General features: G+C 39.4%; 1 protein-coding gene across 2 annotated transcripts in view; it reads right to left on the bottom strand.

The window, feature by feature from the left end:
* The window catches only part of NFX1 (nuclear transcription factor, X-box binding 1), a 75,045-nt gene that overhangs the window by 6,351 nt on the left and 48,276 nt on the right, over positions 1 to 20,418 (bottom strand). For both annotated transcript variants that reach the window (XM_036898142.2, XM_036898143.2), the window contains exons 14-19: positions 18,584 to 18,703; positions 16,418 to 16,497; positions 6,883 to 7,113; positions 5,947 to 6,020; positions 4,632 to 4,733; positions 4,033 to 4,074 (exon numbers count right to left, since the gene is read on the bottom strand). In XM_036898142.2, the coding sequence (XP_036754037.2) occupies positions 4,033 to 4,074; positions 4,632 to 4,733; positions 5,947 to 6,020; positions 6,883 to 7,113; positions 16,418 to 16,497; positions 18,584 to 18,703 (649 nt within the window). The remainder of the gene's footprint in view (positions 1 to 4,032; positions 4,075 to 4,631; positions 4,734 to 5,946; positions 6,021 to 6,882; positions 7,114 to 16,417; positions 16,498 to 18,583; positions 18,704 to 20,418) is intronic.

Raw genomic sequence — 20,418 nt, 5'->3', positions numbered from 1 at the left:
TGTGTACGAAACACAATACCCCCCATCCCCTTCTCCCTCCCCGCCCGCCCTCCCCCACTCTTCCCCTTTGGTAACCACTAGTCCCTTCTTGGGGTCTGTGAAGTGCTGCTATTTTGTTCCTTCAGTTTTGTTTCATTGTTATACTCCACAAATGAGGGAAATCATTTGACACTTGTCTTTCTCCGCCTGGTTTATTTCACTGAGCATAATGTCTTCCAGCTCCATCCATGTTGTTGCAAATGGTAGAATTTGTTTCTTTCTTATGGCTGAATAGTATTCCATTGTGTATATGTACCACATCTTTATCCATTCATCTACTGATGGACACTTAGGTTGCTTTCATATCTTGGCTACTGTAAAAAGTGCTGGTCTGCCAGTTTTTTATTTCTGCAACAAAGTGTACACTTGCAACTTTACATAGTATTTTGTTTTTTAAATTTGCATTTCTTTTTTTCTTAGGTGAGTATTTAAGAAAGAATCTCTATATAGTGGGGCCATTATGTTACCACTCTTAAGATTGAGGAGAAATTCAAAAGGCTTTCAAGAGCCAGTTCTAATCAATAACTAACATTTACTGAGCATCTATGTGTGCTGCTTTGTACCAAGAGCTTTATGAGTATCATTCTTAGTTTCATGTATTAATCCTCACAACTCTGGGAGGTAGATACTATTATTGTCAACGTTTCCACAGATTTTTAAGAAAATTAAAGCTTAGAGAAAATACATGACTCTCCCAAGGTCACATAGCTAAGTGATTTGTGAAGTTAGGATTTAAATCCAGACAATCTGACTCTAGAGCTCTGGCTCTAACTACTATAGAATACTGTCTTACTGTCGCTCAGCGACACACAGGTGCACTTCCATGTTTTGGAGGTCTTCTGTGTATTCACTAGATTTCTGAGTACTCAGGACTCTTTGCTCACATTTTACAGCTGAGAACATTGTGGCGGATGGTTTTTAAAGGGCAAGAACTTTGAATAGCAGTTATTACAAAGTTACCATAAGGTTCACAGCAAAGGAAATTGGGATAGTGCTATTCATCATCACGTTACCTCATATACATTTAACAACTTAAAGAGGTACTGTTAACAATTGTTGAAAATGTCAAACTTCAAGGTAAAACAGGACTATACTTTAACTGCGTTTGTTTCTGTTTACTTTTTTATGTTGAAAGATTTTCAAAGACAAGTTACAAGAATATTAAATGAATTCCTATACAGATCTTCCTCAATTTATGATGGGATTATGTCCCGATAAACTCATCACAAGTAGAAAATATCTATAAGTTGAAAACGCATTTAATACACCTAACCTACCAAACATCAAAGTTTAGCCTAGTCTACCTTAAATGCTCAGAACACTTACATTACCCTACAGTTACGCAAAATCTTCTAACACAAAATTTATTTTATAGTCAAAGTATTGAATATCTCATGTAATTTGTTGAATACTGTACTGTAAGTGAAAAACATAATGGTTGTATGGGTACAAAATGATTGAAAGCATACCCATTATTTACCCTGCCACTGCCCAGCATCAGAAGTAAAAAAACTGTAAATTGAACCATTATAAGTCAGTAACTGTCTGTATACCCTTCACCTAAATTCTCTGACTGTTAACATTTTTACAGGGCTATATGTTCTAATAAATTTTGTTAGAACCACAAAGTTTGTAAGTCATTGAATAAGTGCTCCTTAATCTGATAAAGAGTATTTTCTTTATATTAAACAACTTATAATAAACATATTTAGTGGTGAAATATTTAATAAATCAGGAATATCTATTATCACTACCTTTTATTCAACATTGTACTAGAGGCCCTAGCAAGTGCAATAAGGAACAAAGAAGAAAAAAGTTGAGAATTGGCAAGAAATAAAATTGTTATTAGAAAAGTACATGATTGTATATGTGCAAAACCCAAATGAAGCTACAGATAAACTATCAGAAATAAGCAAATTTAGTAATTCACTTGTGTATTTCTTTGTTTCTGGTAAATAGAAGTCAACAAACATCAATTATATTTCTATATGCCAGTAATAAGCATTTAGAAAATTTAAACTTTAAAGTGATACAAGAAAAAAACACCATTTATAATGGCATCAAAAAAAGCAAACAGCAAGGAATAAGTCTACTGAAAGATGTACAAAATCTCTGTACAAAAAACTATAAAATACAATTGAGAGAAATCAAAGACATGAATAAATGGAAAGATATTTCTTTCTCATGAAATCAAAGACTCAGTATTATGAAGATGTCAAATTTCTCCAAATTGATCTAAAAATTAATACCAACTCAATCAAAATCCCAGTAAGTTTGTTGGTAGATACTGATAAGCTAATTCTAAAATTTAAGTGGAAATGCAAATGGCTAATAGCCAAGACAATCTTGAAGAACCATGTTTGAAGAGATACACTACCAGATATCGAGACATGTTAAAAAGGTACAATAACTAAGTGTGATACTAGCGCAACAGAACAGAATGTTTTCAGGAATAAACACATACATGATATAAATACTTGATTTAAGGTGGTATTAAATAGCACTGGGAAAAGGACATTTTGATAAATGGTGCTGGTCAAATGTATATTCACATGGGGAAAAAAAGAATCGTGATCATTCCTTATACCATGCTCAAAAAAAATCAGTCCAGGTCAACTACACATCTAAATGTGAAAGGTGAAATAGACCTTCTAGACAATAACACAGAATTTCATTATGACCTCAGGAGAGACAAGTATCTCTTAAGCAGGACTTAAACACTATTCACTAAGGAGAAAGTCTGATAAAGTGGGCTACATTAAAATTAGAACCTTCTGTTTATCAAAAGACACTATTAAGAGACTAAAAAGTGAAGGCATAGAGTGCAAGAAAATAATATATAAAACCAATAAAGGATTCATATCCAAAATACATAAAGAACTCTTACTAATCAATATGAAAAACACAAGATGATTAAAGTATAAGCAAGAGTTGAAAGGGCACTTCACCAAGAGGATGTCTAAATGGCCAATAGACATGAAAAGGTGCTCAACCTCATCAGTCATCAGGGAAATATAAATTAAAAACTCAATGACATCCAGCTATATATCTTTAAGAATGGATTAACCAATCAAGCGCTGACAAAAATGTAGAGCAACGGGAACTATGATCCTGCTGGTGAGGGTAATTTGGTACAACCACTTTGGACAATGTTTGGCAGAACTGACTATGTTGAATGTATGCATATCCTATTAATCAGTAACTCTACTCTTAAGTTTATTTGTAAAAGGAATAAGTACATACATACCGCAAAGCAAATATAAGGATGCTCTTCGAGAGCATTATTTGTAATAGCCGAATACTGATAACAACACATATATCTATTAATCATAGACTGGGTAAGTTATGATATATTAATACAGTAAAATATCACACAGGAATGAAAATGAACAAAGTACTGCTACATGTAAGAACAGAAATGGACATCACAAATGTAATGAGAGAAGCCAGACAAAAATAATACAAACTAAATCATTTCATCATTTATATAAAGTTCAGAAACACAAAACTAAAGTTCTAGAAATCGGGATAGGGTCATACCTTTGTGCAGTATAAGAGAGGGTTCTGGTAATTTTCTATTTTACCCTGGGTGCTGATGTACACCAGTGTATTCACTTTGTGATGACTCACTGATCTGTATACTTCTGATCTTTTATTTGTGTGTTATGTTTCAACAGAAAAATTCATTTAAAAAGTGTTTAAACCTTTTAACTCCACTGGAACCTGGAAGTCTGCTAATCACTAAGTATGCTGTGGCATGTGGTGTTTATACCATGCACAAAACCACACAGGCTCATGGTTTAGGAACATATTGAAATCACCTAAGTGGTTTATCCTTAGACACTTCAATTCTTGATGATCCAATTTCTCTTGCCCTCCAACAGCAACAAAATAGAGAAGGTGCTAAGCAAATGCTTGAAGGGTGGGTTGCTCCCTCCCAGTAACTTCACAGGACTCAAGGACAAGTAGGTAGACAGCAGTTGAAATACTTACTTTTTCCTCTCCAAGGCTGAACACTCCTCATCGCACTCCAGCCTTGAGAAGCAAATGAAGAAAATAGAGTCAGGGTATAGGTTTCACTGTTCCTATCCAGCAATAAGTTTTTGGTCAATCTGGAAACAGAGCAGACTTGCCAAATGATGGCTGGATGAGGTCCCCCTCAAGCATAGGTGGGAAGACCTCTGGGTTATGGGAGTCTAAGAGTTCTCAAAGGGGCCTCAGAATGTACCCTGGCTGCTCAGCCCACAAAATGCTTCCAATGCCCCTCTGACAGCTCTACCTTCCTCTCTCAACACAGCCACAACTCTGGTTCTCTGTTCTCCTGTGGGTTGGGCTGAACATATCTAGGTCTCTGCTTCCTCTGGCTACTGTTTGGAGCGAGGCCTGGACAAGTCTCCTCTGGTCTTAGCTATATCCTGAGTAGGATTCACTGGACTGGAGTAGGTGCAGTTTCTTAACAACAAATGTCTGTTGAACACCTAATATGCGTGCAAGGCTTTATTGTAGGGACTGAGAAAAATGAATGGTTCCTGCTTTCTGGAAATTAAGTCTAATAGTAGAAAGAAGACATAGCTACACCTTTAAAAAATTACCTGGCTTGGTGAATTTCCTTCTTAGTAATTAACTTGCTGATTTCCACTGAATCTCCAAGCTGCATATCTGTTATTTTAGAGGCCATGGAAATAGCAGCTATTCTGAAGTTTAAAAAAGAAAGGGAAAAAAAGGCATTGCAGTTTCACAAGAAATCTCCTTGTACAAGGCACCCTGAAGACTTCTTCTTTCAAGGCAAATCAACCACTGGATCATTTGTGTGGCCTTGGAAGCCCATGTGTTACGAACTACCCAGAAGTTTCTGTACTATCTCCTCAATTACATTCTATGCAACTCATAGAAAGTGATGAGGTAATTCATTCAGTACCCTCTTGAGTATCCAGGCTGATGCCTGGCACTCAGCAGGCATTCAAACACCGCCACTCTGATGTCTGCATACTCCTAAAATCCACCTCTGCATCTAATCAGAGATAGACACAGCCATCTGTTCCTAACACCTCCACCTCTGTACTCACAATTCTGTATGACCACAGGGGCCCTAAGATTTCAGGAGACTGCAAAGACACCTCAAAGAACAGTCAGAAATCCCCACCCCAGGGGAGGGGCAAAGGCCAGGGTCCTGGCTTTGTCACCACAAGTGGTGGGACATTAAAGCAATTGAAGCAACTTCAGGACATCTTCCCTTCTATGGATAAAATGAAGGTTCCTGTGGCCAGAATTCTCACCTGGCCCTGGTTGGCTAGCTCACTACACATGTGTGGGCAATACATTGTTATTGACTCTATATAAAGAGCTCCGTCCAGTGCTCTGGGCGATATGGTAGCACAGCTGCAAGGCTGCAGGAGAGCAGAGCAGAGGCTGGAATGGTGGCAGCGCTGAGGACAGAGGCCCAGAGGACGGCTCTGTGGATAGAGAGGCCCAGAGGCAGAGACTGGCTTTCTGCATGCAGACTCGCTCTGAGTGAATGGGATTTTAGTGATTGACCAGTAACCGTGGAAATCAAGTTGGGTATAACCCTTTCATCCCGAGAATGTTCTACTGTCATTTCTTTGGTCACACTGAATCCATAGTGAACTTGCCTGGGGCTGACACCCACTGGCAAGACACCTTCTGATCTAATGATGTAGTAAGAACAAAAGGGAAATAGAGGAAGATGGAGGAAGAGAAATACAATGGTTATTTTACAAATTAAAGTTAGGGAAGGGAAATTACTTTCCTAAAGCCAGAAAAACTAGATTCAGGAAAATTTATTTAAAAAACTTTCCAACCTTTACAAAGTTTGCCTGGATCCTAAGATAAACACTTGTATACCCTTCCCCTAGATCCACTAACTGTTAAAATTTAAGTAGCATTAACCTTTGATAAGTACTGGATGCTTCAGAGCAAACCATGTTCTCTTTTCTTCGTCCACATTCACACTGTAGCTCTATCTGAAATCAGATTAACATAGAGCAATGTTTAGTGCATGGAAACCACAAGAATAGGCAGGTTTCACTTTTAAAGCCTCTCTCAAATCAAACCATGGCAGAGAATAGAGAGACAGTGAGTAGCTACCCTTCAGGATGGAAGAAGCTAACCACACATGCAAACTGACCATGTGGTAGTTGACATACTAGGAGGAAGTGACCGGTCTCCAGTGCCCCTTTCTGGGAACTATTCCTGTCCTTAATCCCGCCAGAAGCAGCAGGTCTAAAATGAAGTTTTTACCAGGACCAGCGAAGGCCTAATCAACTCCACTCATTTCTGAGCTTTCCTTTCACCTCCTTGCGAGGTGGGATGGGGTGGGGTGGGAGTCGGGTGGGGGGGTTTGCTTCACCCCTCAGACCAGGCTCAGAGCCCAGTCACATGCTCTCATAGCACCCTCTACAAGGGTGTAACTACTCTTTCACCACAGTCAGAATGATCTGAGCAATTAGCATCTGTCCCATCTAATTGAAGGGACCATGTGTCTTCTGTTACCATCTGTCTCATAGTAAAACATCTTGCACAAAATACTCAAATATTTAGTTAATAAATGGAGTGGACTATCAGATTCTCTCTTGACACTTTGATGTGAGGGAGACAGAGACTGTGGTCAGGGGGCAGATGGTACCTTTTAAACTAAAAGGCCATGTTGAACTAGGCAGACAGAAACCTGTACAATTTACTCTACTTTTCTTTTGTTAACTCAATGTGTAGTTCCTTCCAACCAATGACCCCTATAAAGACGTGTACCCAGGTGTCACCACGGGTAGTTCTGGACACATTAGCAGCCCCCACGTGGGGCCAGACCCCACGTGGAGCCAGAAATACCTTGGTTTTACAAGCAGTCACAGGACAAGGTAAACCGGGGTGGCAGGGTGCCATACATGGGTGGCCACAGTCAGCTCTGGGGGTGGTGCAGGGCTGCTTGCAGGCCTCATCCATCAGACACTCTCCCTTGTGACAGAGTCTCTGACACTTGTGCATTCCACACAGTAGCACGGCACTGCAGGGTAATCCGCAAGAGATGTCAACCAGGTGGCAGGGGATGTTGCTTCGTAACTAGGAGACAGAAGTAGCCAGATTCTCATCTCTGTGTGGGATTTGGGGTGAGTTTTAACTTCCTATTTAAACACTTCTGAACTTTCAAAATGTCCTTTTTATCTGAAAAAAATGAGGCTGCCTTTCAAAGTCTGAAAGGTTAGTCTGACAAGAAAACAAATCTGAACCTTATTTAATAGTCCAAAAGGATTTGTGGTAGCAGCCAAGTCTGACCTGGGACACAAAATTACCAAGGTGGGTAACAAGCTCCAGGAAATCAGTTAACTAGGGAGTATTTGAAAATGCTCTGACCAGAGAGATCAGATAATCATTACCCTCCTTTGCAAACAGCTAGGGCATTGAGTAGACAAACAAGCCCTGAGGGCAGGGGCCCAAGATTTCCAGACTGATGGCAGGGCTGTTTTATGTAAATACTCAATGTAATTAAATATATAAGTCTTCTCACATCTCCCAATTCATGATCTCCATAGCTTTAGGCAGCTCTGTCATTTAAAAAATGAAGACACAATAGGCCATGGAACCCCCACCCCCACCCCCATTAATTTTTTTCTTGAGAAATCACCTTCTAGGATTTGTCACTCCAGGGAAAAAAATGCTGGCATTTATTCCTGTGCAATCAAAGGTTACTCATATATTCACTCAAATTCTTTCAAAAGCCCTCAAAATGAGGAATATATTTTGACTCTATTGACACATTAACTTTTATTCTTGAAGAGGCCTCCAAAGTCTAGGATGTGCATGCTTCTAATCACTTTGGAATCAGTATTTTGGTAGAACGTAGTTCTTAATCATTAAAAACTTTCCTACTCTACTAGCAGGGAACTGGGGATAGTTTCTACACATGCTTTGCCTTCTGTTGCCCCCTCCGCACATTACTTGCCTATCATCTCATTATCCCTCAGGATGTTACTTCCTTTACAAAGCCTTCCCTGGTAGGGGGCCATGCTGTCCCTCTCAGTAGTTAGTAACTTCCCACACTCCTGCACTTACTAGACTATTTACCCGTCTGCCTCCTGCCCCAGAGTGAAGGTTCTGTTAGGCAGGAGAATAGATATGAGTGGGGTGGAAAGAGAAAAAGGCTAGGAAAGTCCACTAAAAAGACCCAGAGTTAATCAATTAAAGCTAAAAGGCCAGGAGCAACTTGGCCTGGAATGTTTGAATATTCCCCAGATAAAGGAGGGTACCTCAGTATACCCTATGTCCTTATTATGTTAATCATACAGTCCCAGTTTATTTTTTTATTATTTTTTTATTTTGTTATCATTAATCTACAATTACATGAGGAACATTATGTTTACTAGACTCCCCCCATCGCCAAGTCCCCCCAACAAACCCCATTACAGTTACTGTTCATCAACGTAGTAAGATGCTGTAGAATCACTTGTCTTCTCTGTGTTGCACAGCCCTCCCTGTGCCCCCCCATTATACATGCTAATCATAATGCCCCCTTTCTTTATTTTTATTTTGGTATCATTAATCTACAATTACATGAGGAACATTATGTTTACTAGACTTCCACCTTCACCAAGTCCCCCTGACAAACCCCATTACAGTCACTGTCCATCAGCATAGTAAGATGCTGTAGAGTCACTACTTGTCTTCTCTGTGTTGCACATCCCTCCCTGTGCCTCCCCCCATATTATACATGCTAATCGTAATGCCCCCTTTCTTTTTCGCCCCTGGCTTATCCCTCCCTTCCCACCCATCCTCCCCAGTCCCTTTCCCTTTGGTAACTGTCAGTCCATTCTTGGGTTCTGTCATTCTGCTGCTGTTTTATTCCTTCAGTTTTTTTTCTTTTTCTTATACTCCACATATGATTGAAATCATTTGGTACTTGTCTTTCTCTGCCTGGCTTATTTCACTGAGCATAATACCCTCTAGCTCCATTCATGTTGTTGCAAATGGTAGGATTTGTTTTCTTTTATAGCTGAATAATATTCCATTGTGTATATGTGCCACATCCTCTTTATCCATTCATCTACTGATGGAGACTTAGGGTACTTCCATTTCTTGACTATTGTAAGTAGTGCTGTGATAAACATAGGGGTGCATACGTGTTTTTCAAACTGAGGCCCAGTTTATTTTTTAACTTTACCTAATGCTGTTTTTTTTCTCCTTCTGGCCCTAATCAAGTAGTTTGTAACCTAGGTAACTAATTTACCATGCAGGCCCAGCCGTAAACAACATAGTAAAAGGCAGGAAGGATTCCATCTTAAATATTGTATTTTAATACCCAAGAAATTAAGAAGTAAGACTCCTAACTTACTCTTTAGCAAAACATAATAACTCAGCCCACCTTGGGAGCTGCAGACAGCCTTATTTGATATGCTCCTGGACCAAGACTCTGGAGAAATCAGAGCAGGAAGTTGCTTGTGTTAAGTTAATTCTAAGTATTTAAAGATCAGTCAACAGCTCTGCACCCCCAGGCCTTAGTCACATACCTGAAGAATCCTTAAAAGGGGGAACCCCCAACCTTCCGGGGCGCTCCTCTCTCCGAGGTTGCCCACACTTTGAAAGTGCGTAACCTTTTAACTTTAAACTTTCTCCAACTTTTCAGGGCACTTCTCCTTGCTGAGGTGGCCTGTACTTTTTCTCTTTAAGTAACTTTAAATAAAACTTTTACTCTGTTTCACTACTGTGTCTCTACCCTTCAATTCTTTGTCGTGGCAGGGACAAGGACAGAAGAAAATACACAATGCTCCCCCAACAGTTCCACAAGGGCAGGCCCAGAGATGCCTCATTCACTTCTGATCATTAGCACATAGTGGGTATGCAATAAATATTTGTTGAAGGAAATCCTAATAAACCACCCACACAAAGATGATACACAGATATCTTAGACTGGTTATTTTCAGAGGAAGTGAGATTTAGGAGGAAGAATAAAGAACTATGTTTTGTCAAAACTTGTCATTAAAAACTATGACTTGAGAACCACTCAGGAAGTGGAGAAAAACATGTCCATCAAGATAAGGATACTGAAAGCACGTTGTCATAGGGTTTCAAGAAATGTTGGCTAACATGAAGTAGAAGGAACAGGTTACAATACAGTATAATCTTAATAATTAAGTAGGGCAAGGTGTCTAGTAGTCTATATACCAGAATGTTAAGGTATTTCTGAGTACTTTCTTAATTATCTCCATGGATATGTATTTCTTACAACAAAAAAATTTTAAGTGCTTTGTTAGGCAGGAAAGTAGATATGAACGGGGTGGGAAGAGAAAAAGGCCAGAAAGTCCACTAAAAAGACCCAAAAGTAATCAATCAAAGCTCAAAAAGCCAGGAGCAACTTGGCCTGGAATGTTTGAGTGTTCTCCAAATAAAGGTGGGTACCTGAGCATAGCCCATGTCTTTATTGTATTAATCATGCAGGCCCAGCTGTAAACAACATAGTAAAAGGCAGGAAGGATTCCATCTTAAAGATTGTATTTTAATACCGAGGAAATTGAGAAGATTCTTAACTTACTCTTTAGCAAACAGACAATAACTCAGCCCACCTTGGGGCCTGGACAGACAGTCTGTTTGATGTGCCCCCAGATCAAGATGCAGGTATCCAGGGAGAAATCAGAGCAGGAAGTTCCTTGTGTTAAGTTAACTCTAAGGATTCAAAGACCACTTAACAAGTCTGCACCCCCAGCCCTTAGTCACATCCCTAAAGAATCCTTAAAAGGGGAAACCCCAACCTTTCAGGGCGCTCCTCTCTCTGAGGTTGCCCATACTTTCTAAGTACATAACCTTTTAACTTTAAATTCTCTCTTTTCAACTTTTCAGGAGGCACTCCTCTTTCTGAGGCCACCCACACATTCTAAGTGTGTAACCTTTTAATCTTAAACTTTCTCCAACCTTTCAGGGCACCTCTCCTTGCTGAGGTGGCCATACTTTTTCTCTCTTTAAGTAACTTTAAATAAAACTTTTACTCTGCTTAACTACTCTGTCTCTGCCCTTCAGTTCTTTGTCGTGGTGGGGACAAGGACTGAGGAAAATACACAACGCTCCCCCAACAGCTTCAAGGGTCTAGAATGAGTGCCAAATACAGTTTAGAGACTGAGAATGAGGGCAGAAGTCCTTCCTGGTAGCGGCGATGAGGAGGTGGAGGTGAGACTGGTAGAAGGTGTTCTGACCCAGCAGTGGGAATGAGGAACCGTGGTGGACATAAAGAGAAGGAACAGTGGCATGCTGGTGGAGAGCCCACCTCTACCCTTGGGATGCTCTCACTGTTCACTTTTACCTAGGCTAGCAACCTCTCCCCCTGCTGGTTAGCCCAGAAGTTGTCTCTGAACACAGTTCATGTTCTCAAGGCCAACTGGTGGAGTTTCACTTGATTGGAACTAGATTAAGAATGATAGCAGAATATGAGAGAATTAAAGATGGCGGCGTGAGAGGAGAGACAGAGGCTTCCTCCTAAAACCATATACAATTAGAAAATATAGTTGGTGCAACTAATCCTGAGACAGCAACAGGAAAGAGGACTGCGCCAGACTGCATACACCTGGAGAAAAGAGCAGACCTCACGGAACAGGGTAATGTACCAAAGCTATGGCCCAGCGGGACCCAAGCCCTTCCCCCACCCCAGCTCACCGGCGGGAGGAAGAGAAATGGAGCCAGGAGGGACTGGAAGGCCTGGGACTGCTGAATACCAAATTCTGGAGATCTGCTCTGGGAGCACAAACCTACATTTCATGGTGCTTTCATGAGACTCGCATGACTACCGGGTTGGAAAGTTAATACAGGTAGAGTTCCTCGGGAGACTGGGATTCTGGCCGCTTGTGGAAAGCAGGGATCCATATCTGGCTGCTCTGGGACAAAAGCTTATACCTGTGTGCTTGGCCCACTGGTTCAGGCAGTGGAGACAGGCATAGCAGCTGGGAAGCAGGAAACAGCTCTTTCCTCCCCCCAGGCACCAATACCACTACCCTGTGGCCCCTGACATTGCTTCAGGGGCTGAGCAGCTCCAGAGTAGAGCTTCTGGACACTGTGCCATATACAAATAAGAAACGCCAAAGGAACCTGGTCCAGAGTAAAATTAATATAACTCTGGAGAAAGATTTAAATGACATGGACCTTATGACTCTTCCTGAAAGGGAGTTCAAAATAAAAATCATCAACATGCTAATGGAGGTACGGAAAGATATCCAAGAACTCAGGAATGAATTCCGGTCAGAGGTTCAATTTGTTGAAGAGCATGATGGAGGGTATTAAAAGCAGGTTGGATACGGTGGAGGAGACAATAAATGGAACAGAAACTAAAGAAGAGGAATACAAAGAAGCTGAGGCACAGAGAGAAAAAAAGGATCTCTAAGAATAAAAGAATATTGAGAGAACTGTGTGACCAATCCAAGTGGAACAATATTCGCATTATAGGGATACCAGAAGAAGAAGAAGAGAGAGAAAGGATTTCTCAGATCACAATGGTATGAAACTAGAAATAAACTACACAAAGAAAATGAAAAATCCCACAAACACATGGAGGCTTCACAACATGCTCTTAAATAATCAGTGGATCAATGACCAAATAAAAACAGATCAAGCAATATATGGAGACAAATGACAACAATAATTCAACACTGCAAAATCTGTGGTACGCAGCCAAGGCTGTGCTAAGAGGAAAGTATACTGCATTACAGGCCTACCTCAAGAAAGAAAAACAATCCCTTATAAACAGTCTAAATTCACAATGAAACTAGAAAAAGAACAACAAATGAGGCCCAAAGTCAGCAGAAGGAGGGACATAATAAAGATTAGAGCAGAAATAAATAAAATTGAGAAGAATAAAACAATAGAAAGAATCAATGAAAGCAAGAGCTGGTTCTTCGAGAAAATAAACAAAATAGATAAACCCCTAGCCAGATTTATCAAGAAAAAAAGAGAGTCTATACACATAAACAGAATCAGAAATGAGAAAGGAAAAATCACTACGGACACCACAGAAATACAAAGGATTATTAGAGAATACTATGAAAAATTATATGCTAATAAACTGGATAACCTAGAAGAAATGGACAACTTTCTAGAAAAATACAACCTTCCAAAGCTGACCAAGGAAGAAACAGAAAATCTTAACATACCAATTACAAGCAATGAAATTAAACTGGTAATCAAAAACCTACCTAAGAACAAAACTCCTGGACCAGATGGCTTCACCACTGAATTTTATCAAACATTTAGTGAAGACCTAATACATATCCTCTTTAAAGTTTTCCAAAAAATAGAAGAGGAGGGAATACTTCCAAACTCATTCTATGAGGCTAGTATCACTCTAATACCAAAACCAGGCAAAGACTTCACAAAAAAAGAAAATTACAGATCAATATCCCTGATGAACATAGATGCAAAAATACTCAACAAAATATTAGCAAACCAAATTCAAAAATACATCAAAAAGATCATCCATCATGATGAAGTAGGAATTATGCCAGGGATGCAAGGATGGTACAACATTCGAAAATCCATCAACATCATCCACCATGTCAACAAAAAGAAGGACAAAAACCACATAATCATCTCCATAGATGCTGAAAAAGCATTTGACAAAATTCAACATCCATTCATGATAAAAACTCTCAACAAAATGGGTATAGAGCGCAAGTACCTCAACATAATAAAGGCCATATATGACAAACCCACAGCCAACATTATACTTAACAGTGAGAAGCTGAAAGCTTTTCCTTTAAGATCGGGAACAAGAGAAGGATGCCCACTCTCCCCACTTCTATTCAACATAGTACTGGAGGTCCTAGCCACGGCAATCAGACAACACAAAGAAATAAAAGGCATCCAGATTGGCAAGGAAGAAGTTAAACTGTCCCTGTTTGCAGATGACATGATATTGTACATAAAAAACCCTAAAGAAACCACTCTAAAACTACTACATGTAGTATCTGAATTCAGCAAAGTTGTAGGATACAAAATTAATACACAGAAATCTGTGGCATTCCTATACACTAACAATGAACTAGCAGAGAGAAATCAGGAAAACAATTCCATTCACAATTACATCAAAAAGAATAAAATACCTAGGAATAAACCTAACCTAAGAAGTGAAAGACCTATACTCTGAAAACTACAAGACACTCATGAGAGAAATTAAAGAAGATACCAATAAACAGAAACACATCTTTTGCTCATGGATAGGAAGAATTAATATTGTCAAAATGGCCATCCTGCCTAAAGCAATCTATAGATTCAATGCAATCCCTATCAAAATACCAAAAGCATTCTTCAATGAACTAGAGAAAATCGTCCTAAAATTCATATGGAACCACAAAAGACCTTGAATAGCCAAAGCAATCCTGAGAAGGAAGAATAAAGCAGGGGGAATTACGCTCCCCAACCTCAAGCTCTACTAAAAGCCACAGTATTCAAGACAATTTGGTACTGGCACAAGAACAGACCCATAGACCAATGGAACAGACTAGAGAGCCCTGATATAAACCCAACCATATATGGTCAATTAATATATGATAAAGGAGCCATGGACATACAATGGGGAAATGACAGCCTCTTCAACAACTGGTGTTGGCAAAACTGGACAGCTACATGCAAGAGAATGAAACATTATTGTTTAACCCCACACACAAAAGTAAGTTCGAAATGGATTAAAGACTTGAATGTAAGTCATGAAACCATAAAACTCTTAGAAGCCAACACAGGCAAACATCTCCTGAATATAAGCATGAGCAACTTCTTCCTGAACCCATCTCCTTGAGAAAGGGAAACAAAAGCAAACATTAACTCATGGGACTACATCAAACTAAAAAGTTTTTGTATGGCAAAGGACACCATCAACAAAACAAAAAGGCATCCTACAGTATGGCAGAATATATTTGTAAATCACATATCCGACAAGGGGTTAACATCCAAAATATATAAAGAACTTACACACCTCAACACCCAAAAAGCAAGTAACCCAATTAACAAATGGGCAGAGGATATGAAGAGAGAGTTCTCTAAAGAAGAAATTCAGATGGCCAACAGACACATGAGAAGATGCTCCACATCACTAATCATCAGGGAAATGCAAATTAAAACCACAATGAGATATCACCTCACACAAGTAAGGATGGCCAACATTGAAAAGACTAAGAACAACAAATGTTGGCGAGAACGTGGAGAAAGGGGAACCCTCCTACACTGCTGGTGGGAATGTAAGCTAGTTCAACCATTGTGGAAAGCAATATGGAGGTTCCTCAAAAAACTCAAAATAGAAATACCATTTGACCCTGGAATCCCACTCCTTGGAATATACCCAAAGAATACAACTTCTCAGATTCAAAAAGACATATGCACCCGTATGTTTATCGCAGCACTTTTTACAATAGTCAAGATATGGAAGCAATCTAAGTGTCCATCTGTAGATGAATGGATAAAGAAGATGTGGTACATATATACAACGGAATACTATTCAGCCATAAGAAAGAAACAAATTCTACTATTTGCAACAACATGGATGGAGCTGGAGGACATTATGCTCAGTGAAATAAGCCAGGCAGAGAAAGATAAATGCCAAATGATTTCCCTCATTTGTGGAGTATAACAATGAAGCAAAACTGAAGGAACAAAATGGCAGCAGACTCAGAGACTCCAAGAATGAACTAGTGGTTACCAAAGGGGAGGGGTGTGGGATGGCAGGTGGGGAGGGAGGGAGAAGGGGACTGAGGGGTATTATTATGTTTAGTACACATGGTGTGGGGGATCACAGGGAGAACTGTGTAGTACAGAGAAGGGACATAGTGGATCTCTGCACTGATGGACAGTGACTGCATTGGGTATGGGTGGGGACTTGATAATATGGGTAAATGTAGTAACCACATTGTTTTTTCATGTGAAACCTTCATAAGAGTGTGTATCAATCATACCTTAATTAAAAAAAAAAAAGAATGATAGTAGAATAGACTCAAAATGCTACCTATTGTAAGATTCCACGTATATGACATTCTGGAAAAGGCAAACCACTGAGTCAGACATCAGATCATTGGTTGTCAAGGCCTGGGGGTCCGTAGAGACCAACTATAGGGAGGCATGAAGGAATATTTGAGGGTGAGTAAATATACTACATCTTGATTGTGGTGGTGGTTACATGAGCGTAAGAATGCTTTTGTCAAAACTTGTAGACCTGCACACTAAGAAGGGTAAATTCAATTTTATGCAAAGTAGTCCCTAAAAAAAAAAAAAAGAAAAACAGTGACAGCAGCAAACTTCAGCTTCTTGGAGTATATTTACTTTGAGAAACAAAAAAAACTAACAACTCAAAGTAATTCAATTATAAATCTCTGGCTGGAACAATGAACACTTGAGAGAGAAAACTTACCTCATGCTTGCCCATGCACCATTTCTGAGTTAGGAAAGTACAAGGGGGACACTTCTCTTCACTATGACAAGAATGATATACTATAGAAAAAGAAAGGTAAAACTGGGATTAATGTTTAAATAAAGCCACATAAGCTATTATACATGTTCTAACAGCATATGAAGTGCAACTTCTAAATTTAGGAGCTGGGAGTACCTTTTAAAACATAAAGTAAAAATGGTGTGTGGGGGATCATAGGGAAGACAGTGTAGCACAGAGAAGGCAAACAGTGACTCTGTGGCATCTTACTGCACTGATGGACAGTGACTTCAATGGGGTGGGGGGGGGACTCGATAATATGTGTGAATGCAGTAACCACATTGTTTTTCATGTGAAACCTTCGTCTAAGAGTGTATATCAATAATACCTTAATTTAAAAGCAAAGAAAGTTTAAAAAAATGTAAAGTAAAAAGTAATTTAAGTGTTGAAGAATGAGCATGAGTGAGAAAAAGAAACTTGAGAGGGGACAGACATGACAAACAGAAAGGGAGACAGCTTTTCTGCTCATCTCCTGCAGCACGGCCCCAGTCTGCCCATTCTACTAATTCTTTTGGCCCTACCTTACATGGCAACTGCTCACTTTTACTCAGACACCTTTGCTACTCATTCCATCTGACATGCTTCTTCTGGCTCCCTTCAATTTCCTTACTGCCTGTAAGAGGCAGTTCATCCAAATTTGCCTCCTAGAACTGTCTTCCTTAGCTGACCACACCCTGCCCTGAGCTCTCCTATGGTCCTTGACATCTTAGTAGTTAAGAAGATGGCTTGCTACGATGTTATCTGGTTGCTGTTTTCTGTGCATTTAACTACCATCCTCTTCCTCTCAGGGAGAATATAAGAAGCTCAAGGTCATGGGCTATTTTTTTCTTCCTCTGTACCTCCTTCTGCACCTGACACCATGCTAGATATACAACTACACTAAAGAAAAGTTAAATGAATAAAAGCAGGCTAAAACAATACAACTCATAAAGGGTTGAGTTCTTACTATGGACATTAACCAGCAGGGTTTGGACTTCATCTTTAACAAGCTAATGTAAAGGAGGGATCTGGGTGAGCATTGGTCTGGGCATTTACTTCATGCTGATGTGAACAATGCAGTAGGGGCTTGCAAACTAAGCTGGGAGGGCCATCCAAAGGTCCCCAGGAAAGGAGGGACTTTTCACTTCACAAGGAATTTATTTAATTCTGTTTTACTCTATTAACTGAAAAAACTAGGAACTGGTTATCTAACTGTCAGTCTGAATGATATGGCCAGACTTAGTCTAAGCACCAAATCTGGTGACTTGAGTTATTTCAGGTTTGCCTCTAGGACCTGATAAAATGAAATGATGGGTTCAGTGTCATCCAAGAGGAAAGTCAACAATTAGACCGGACAGAAAATGGGTGATGTTAAGTAGATATTGGTCTGGTGTGTACAGCAGTATATCTGAGAAAAACTGGAAACAAATGTCCAGCAATATGAGACTGACTGAATAAGTTAGGGCCCATCCATGTAACATTACACTCCACTACCATTAAAAAGCTATACCGCAGATTTAAAATATTCATTAACAGGGAAGAGATTTAATTTATAATAACAACAGGGAAAAAAATAGTTAAAATAAGTTCAGTTGGATCCTACTTTTAGGAAATAAATCCAAATATATATATTTTTTCCCATGTAAAAAAGCCCTGAAAAATACAGACTGTAATTCCTAGAAGGTGACATAACAATTTCATTTCAGTCTTTTGACTTTCTTTTCTTTCTTTCCTTTTATACGAAAGACACATTTTGCTTCTATAACAACAAAACTCAAGTACTTTTAATTTTGCAAGAAGATGCTCAATTTTGAAATATGCACCAAAAGTGAAGGACACAAAGAAGAAAAGTCCCTGGAAGACAAGACCAGCTGGGGATTCTCTCAACCTTTTAGGTTTGGCATCCTCAGAGTAAAGCAATGGAAAGCACTGTGACTCTCAGCTGTGGCCCAGATCACAGCCTCGCCTTCACAGAAGCAGCCCCCGAGCATAGGGAGCAAGAGGCAGCCATCACAGCATGCCCTCAGAGCACTGAAGACGAGCAGACAACATCCTAATGACACAGTGTGAGCAGGCTGTGAAGTGCAGAAGCAAGGAGATGGGACCCACCTGGATGGTCGCATTCATGCACTCTGGTGCAGGTCTGAGTACATTCAGGGGGCCTGGTACCACAGGGAACTGGAGGGAGAATCACTGATGCGCCACAGTGGCAGGTTAATTCATCAAAACCTGAGCAGCAGCAGGCAAAACAAAACAACCCTCCATGAGTATGGGATGTTCACACACATATATATACAACATACACACAGTTTCTTTTGGCTTGTATTTCTAGAGAATAATTTTTTGGGGGGGCCTCCTTTTTAAAAAAAAATGGTTAATTTTTTCAAGTTGAAGTGGTGGCAAAGGAGCAGAGAGGTATGAAGTGTTCCACTTTTACTTGCAATGGACTCTAAGTCCATGAGTAACCCAAGACATTTTACATATATTTTATAAATAGATCTATAGACCGTATCTTCTGAGAGGATAGGAGACTTCTACTACAGAAAATCCAGAGATTATGAAAGCCACTTGTAATTAACAAACATACCAAAATATACATTTGAATATAAATCTCTCTTCAGAGAGCCACTGAAGCCATTTGAAAAAATTGTTATAGGTAAAATCAACATCTATTATGCTAGAAATATGAAGTTGAAATGAAGCACAAAGGTATATCTGAATTCATTAAAAACAGTTCACAAGCCAAATCAAAATGAGGGCTCACATAGGACAGTTCCAACAAGCAGCCCACTTTATCATGAGCTCTCCTAAGCCTTAGACCCCATGGGTAGCCAGTTCTCCAATCTGAGTCTTGGGCAGAGGCCCAAACTTTGGCCATGGTTCTCAACGCATCAAGAGTTGAGAAGCCCAGGGCCCTCCATGATTACTCCACCCACTGCTTTTCCTGAGTCAGCCCTCTCCAGCAACCCCTTTAGAGGTTATACAAGGAAGCAGAAAGAGCCCTATAAATACAGTCAGGAGACTTAGGTTTCTAGCTCTGGACCTACTACTTAACTTGCTCAGTAACTGCAGGCAAGTATTTAACCCTTCTGAGCTTTTTCTCTTTATCAAATGAGAATAACGAACCTTGACCTATCCACTCAACAAGATTATTGTGAGGACAAACTAATACATGTGAAACAACTAGGTAAAGGGTAAGGAACTATGTAAGCTGTTTCCAAGGAAATTTACGTGTGTGATTTATAACAAAGCACTTACTTAACTCCTTTTTGAAATGACGTAAGCCTAGCATTCTAGAGAAAACATTTTGGGAAACCCTGATCTAGGCTAATCTTTTAATGCAGCAGTTTTCAAAGTGTGCTCTGTTGACCCCTAGGGATCCCAGAAATCCTTTCAGGGAGTCCACAAAGTCAAAGTTGTTTTCATAATACTACTTAGATATTATTTGCTTTTTTCACTGTGTTAACATTTGCACTGATGGTGCAAAAGTAATAATGACTGGTAAAATTGCCAGGGCCTTAGTGCAAATCAAGACAGTAACTCCAAACTGTAATCATTTTATTTTTTACTGGCAAGCACTTAGAATAAATAAAAAATACCAGTTTCACTTAAGAATGTTCTTGATAAAGCAGTAAAAAAAAAAAAAAACTTGATTCTTGAATATATCTTTTTAATATTATGTAAAACAAAATGGGAAATCTGATAAACCACTTTTGCTAGACTAAAAAGATACTCTGGTTGTTTTAAAGAATTGCACTTCTTGAATTATGAGCTGAATTAACTTCTTTTTTCATGAAATACCATTTTTACTTGAAATAATGACTGACAAACAAAAGGTATTTGGCAGACATTTTATCAAAAATTAACAAGTTGAGCCTGTAATTTCAAAAAAACTGATTTCATTGCAAGTGATAAAATTCAGGCTTCCAAGTGAAAATAGAATT

This window comes from Manis pentadactyla, chromosome 3, assembly GCF_030020395.1.
Source record: "Manis pentadactyla isolate mManPen7 chromosome 3, mManPen7.hap1, whole genome shotgun sequence".
NCBI classification, from domain to species: domain Eukaryota; kingdom Metazoa; phylum Chordata; class Mammalia; order Pholidota; family Manidae; genus Manis; species Manis pentadactyla.
The sequence above is the reverse complement of the archived record's forward strand: the minus strand, read 5'-3'. Positions and strand labels throughout refer to the sequence as shown.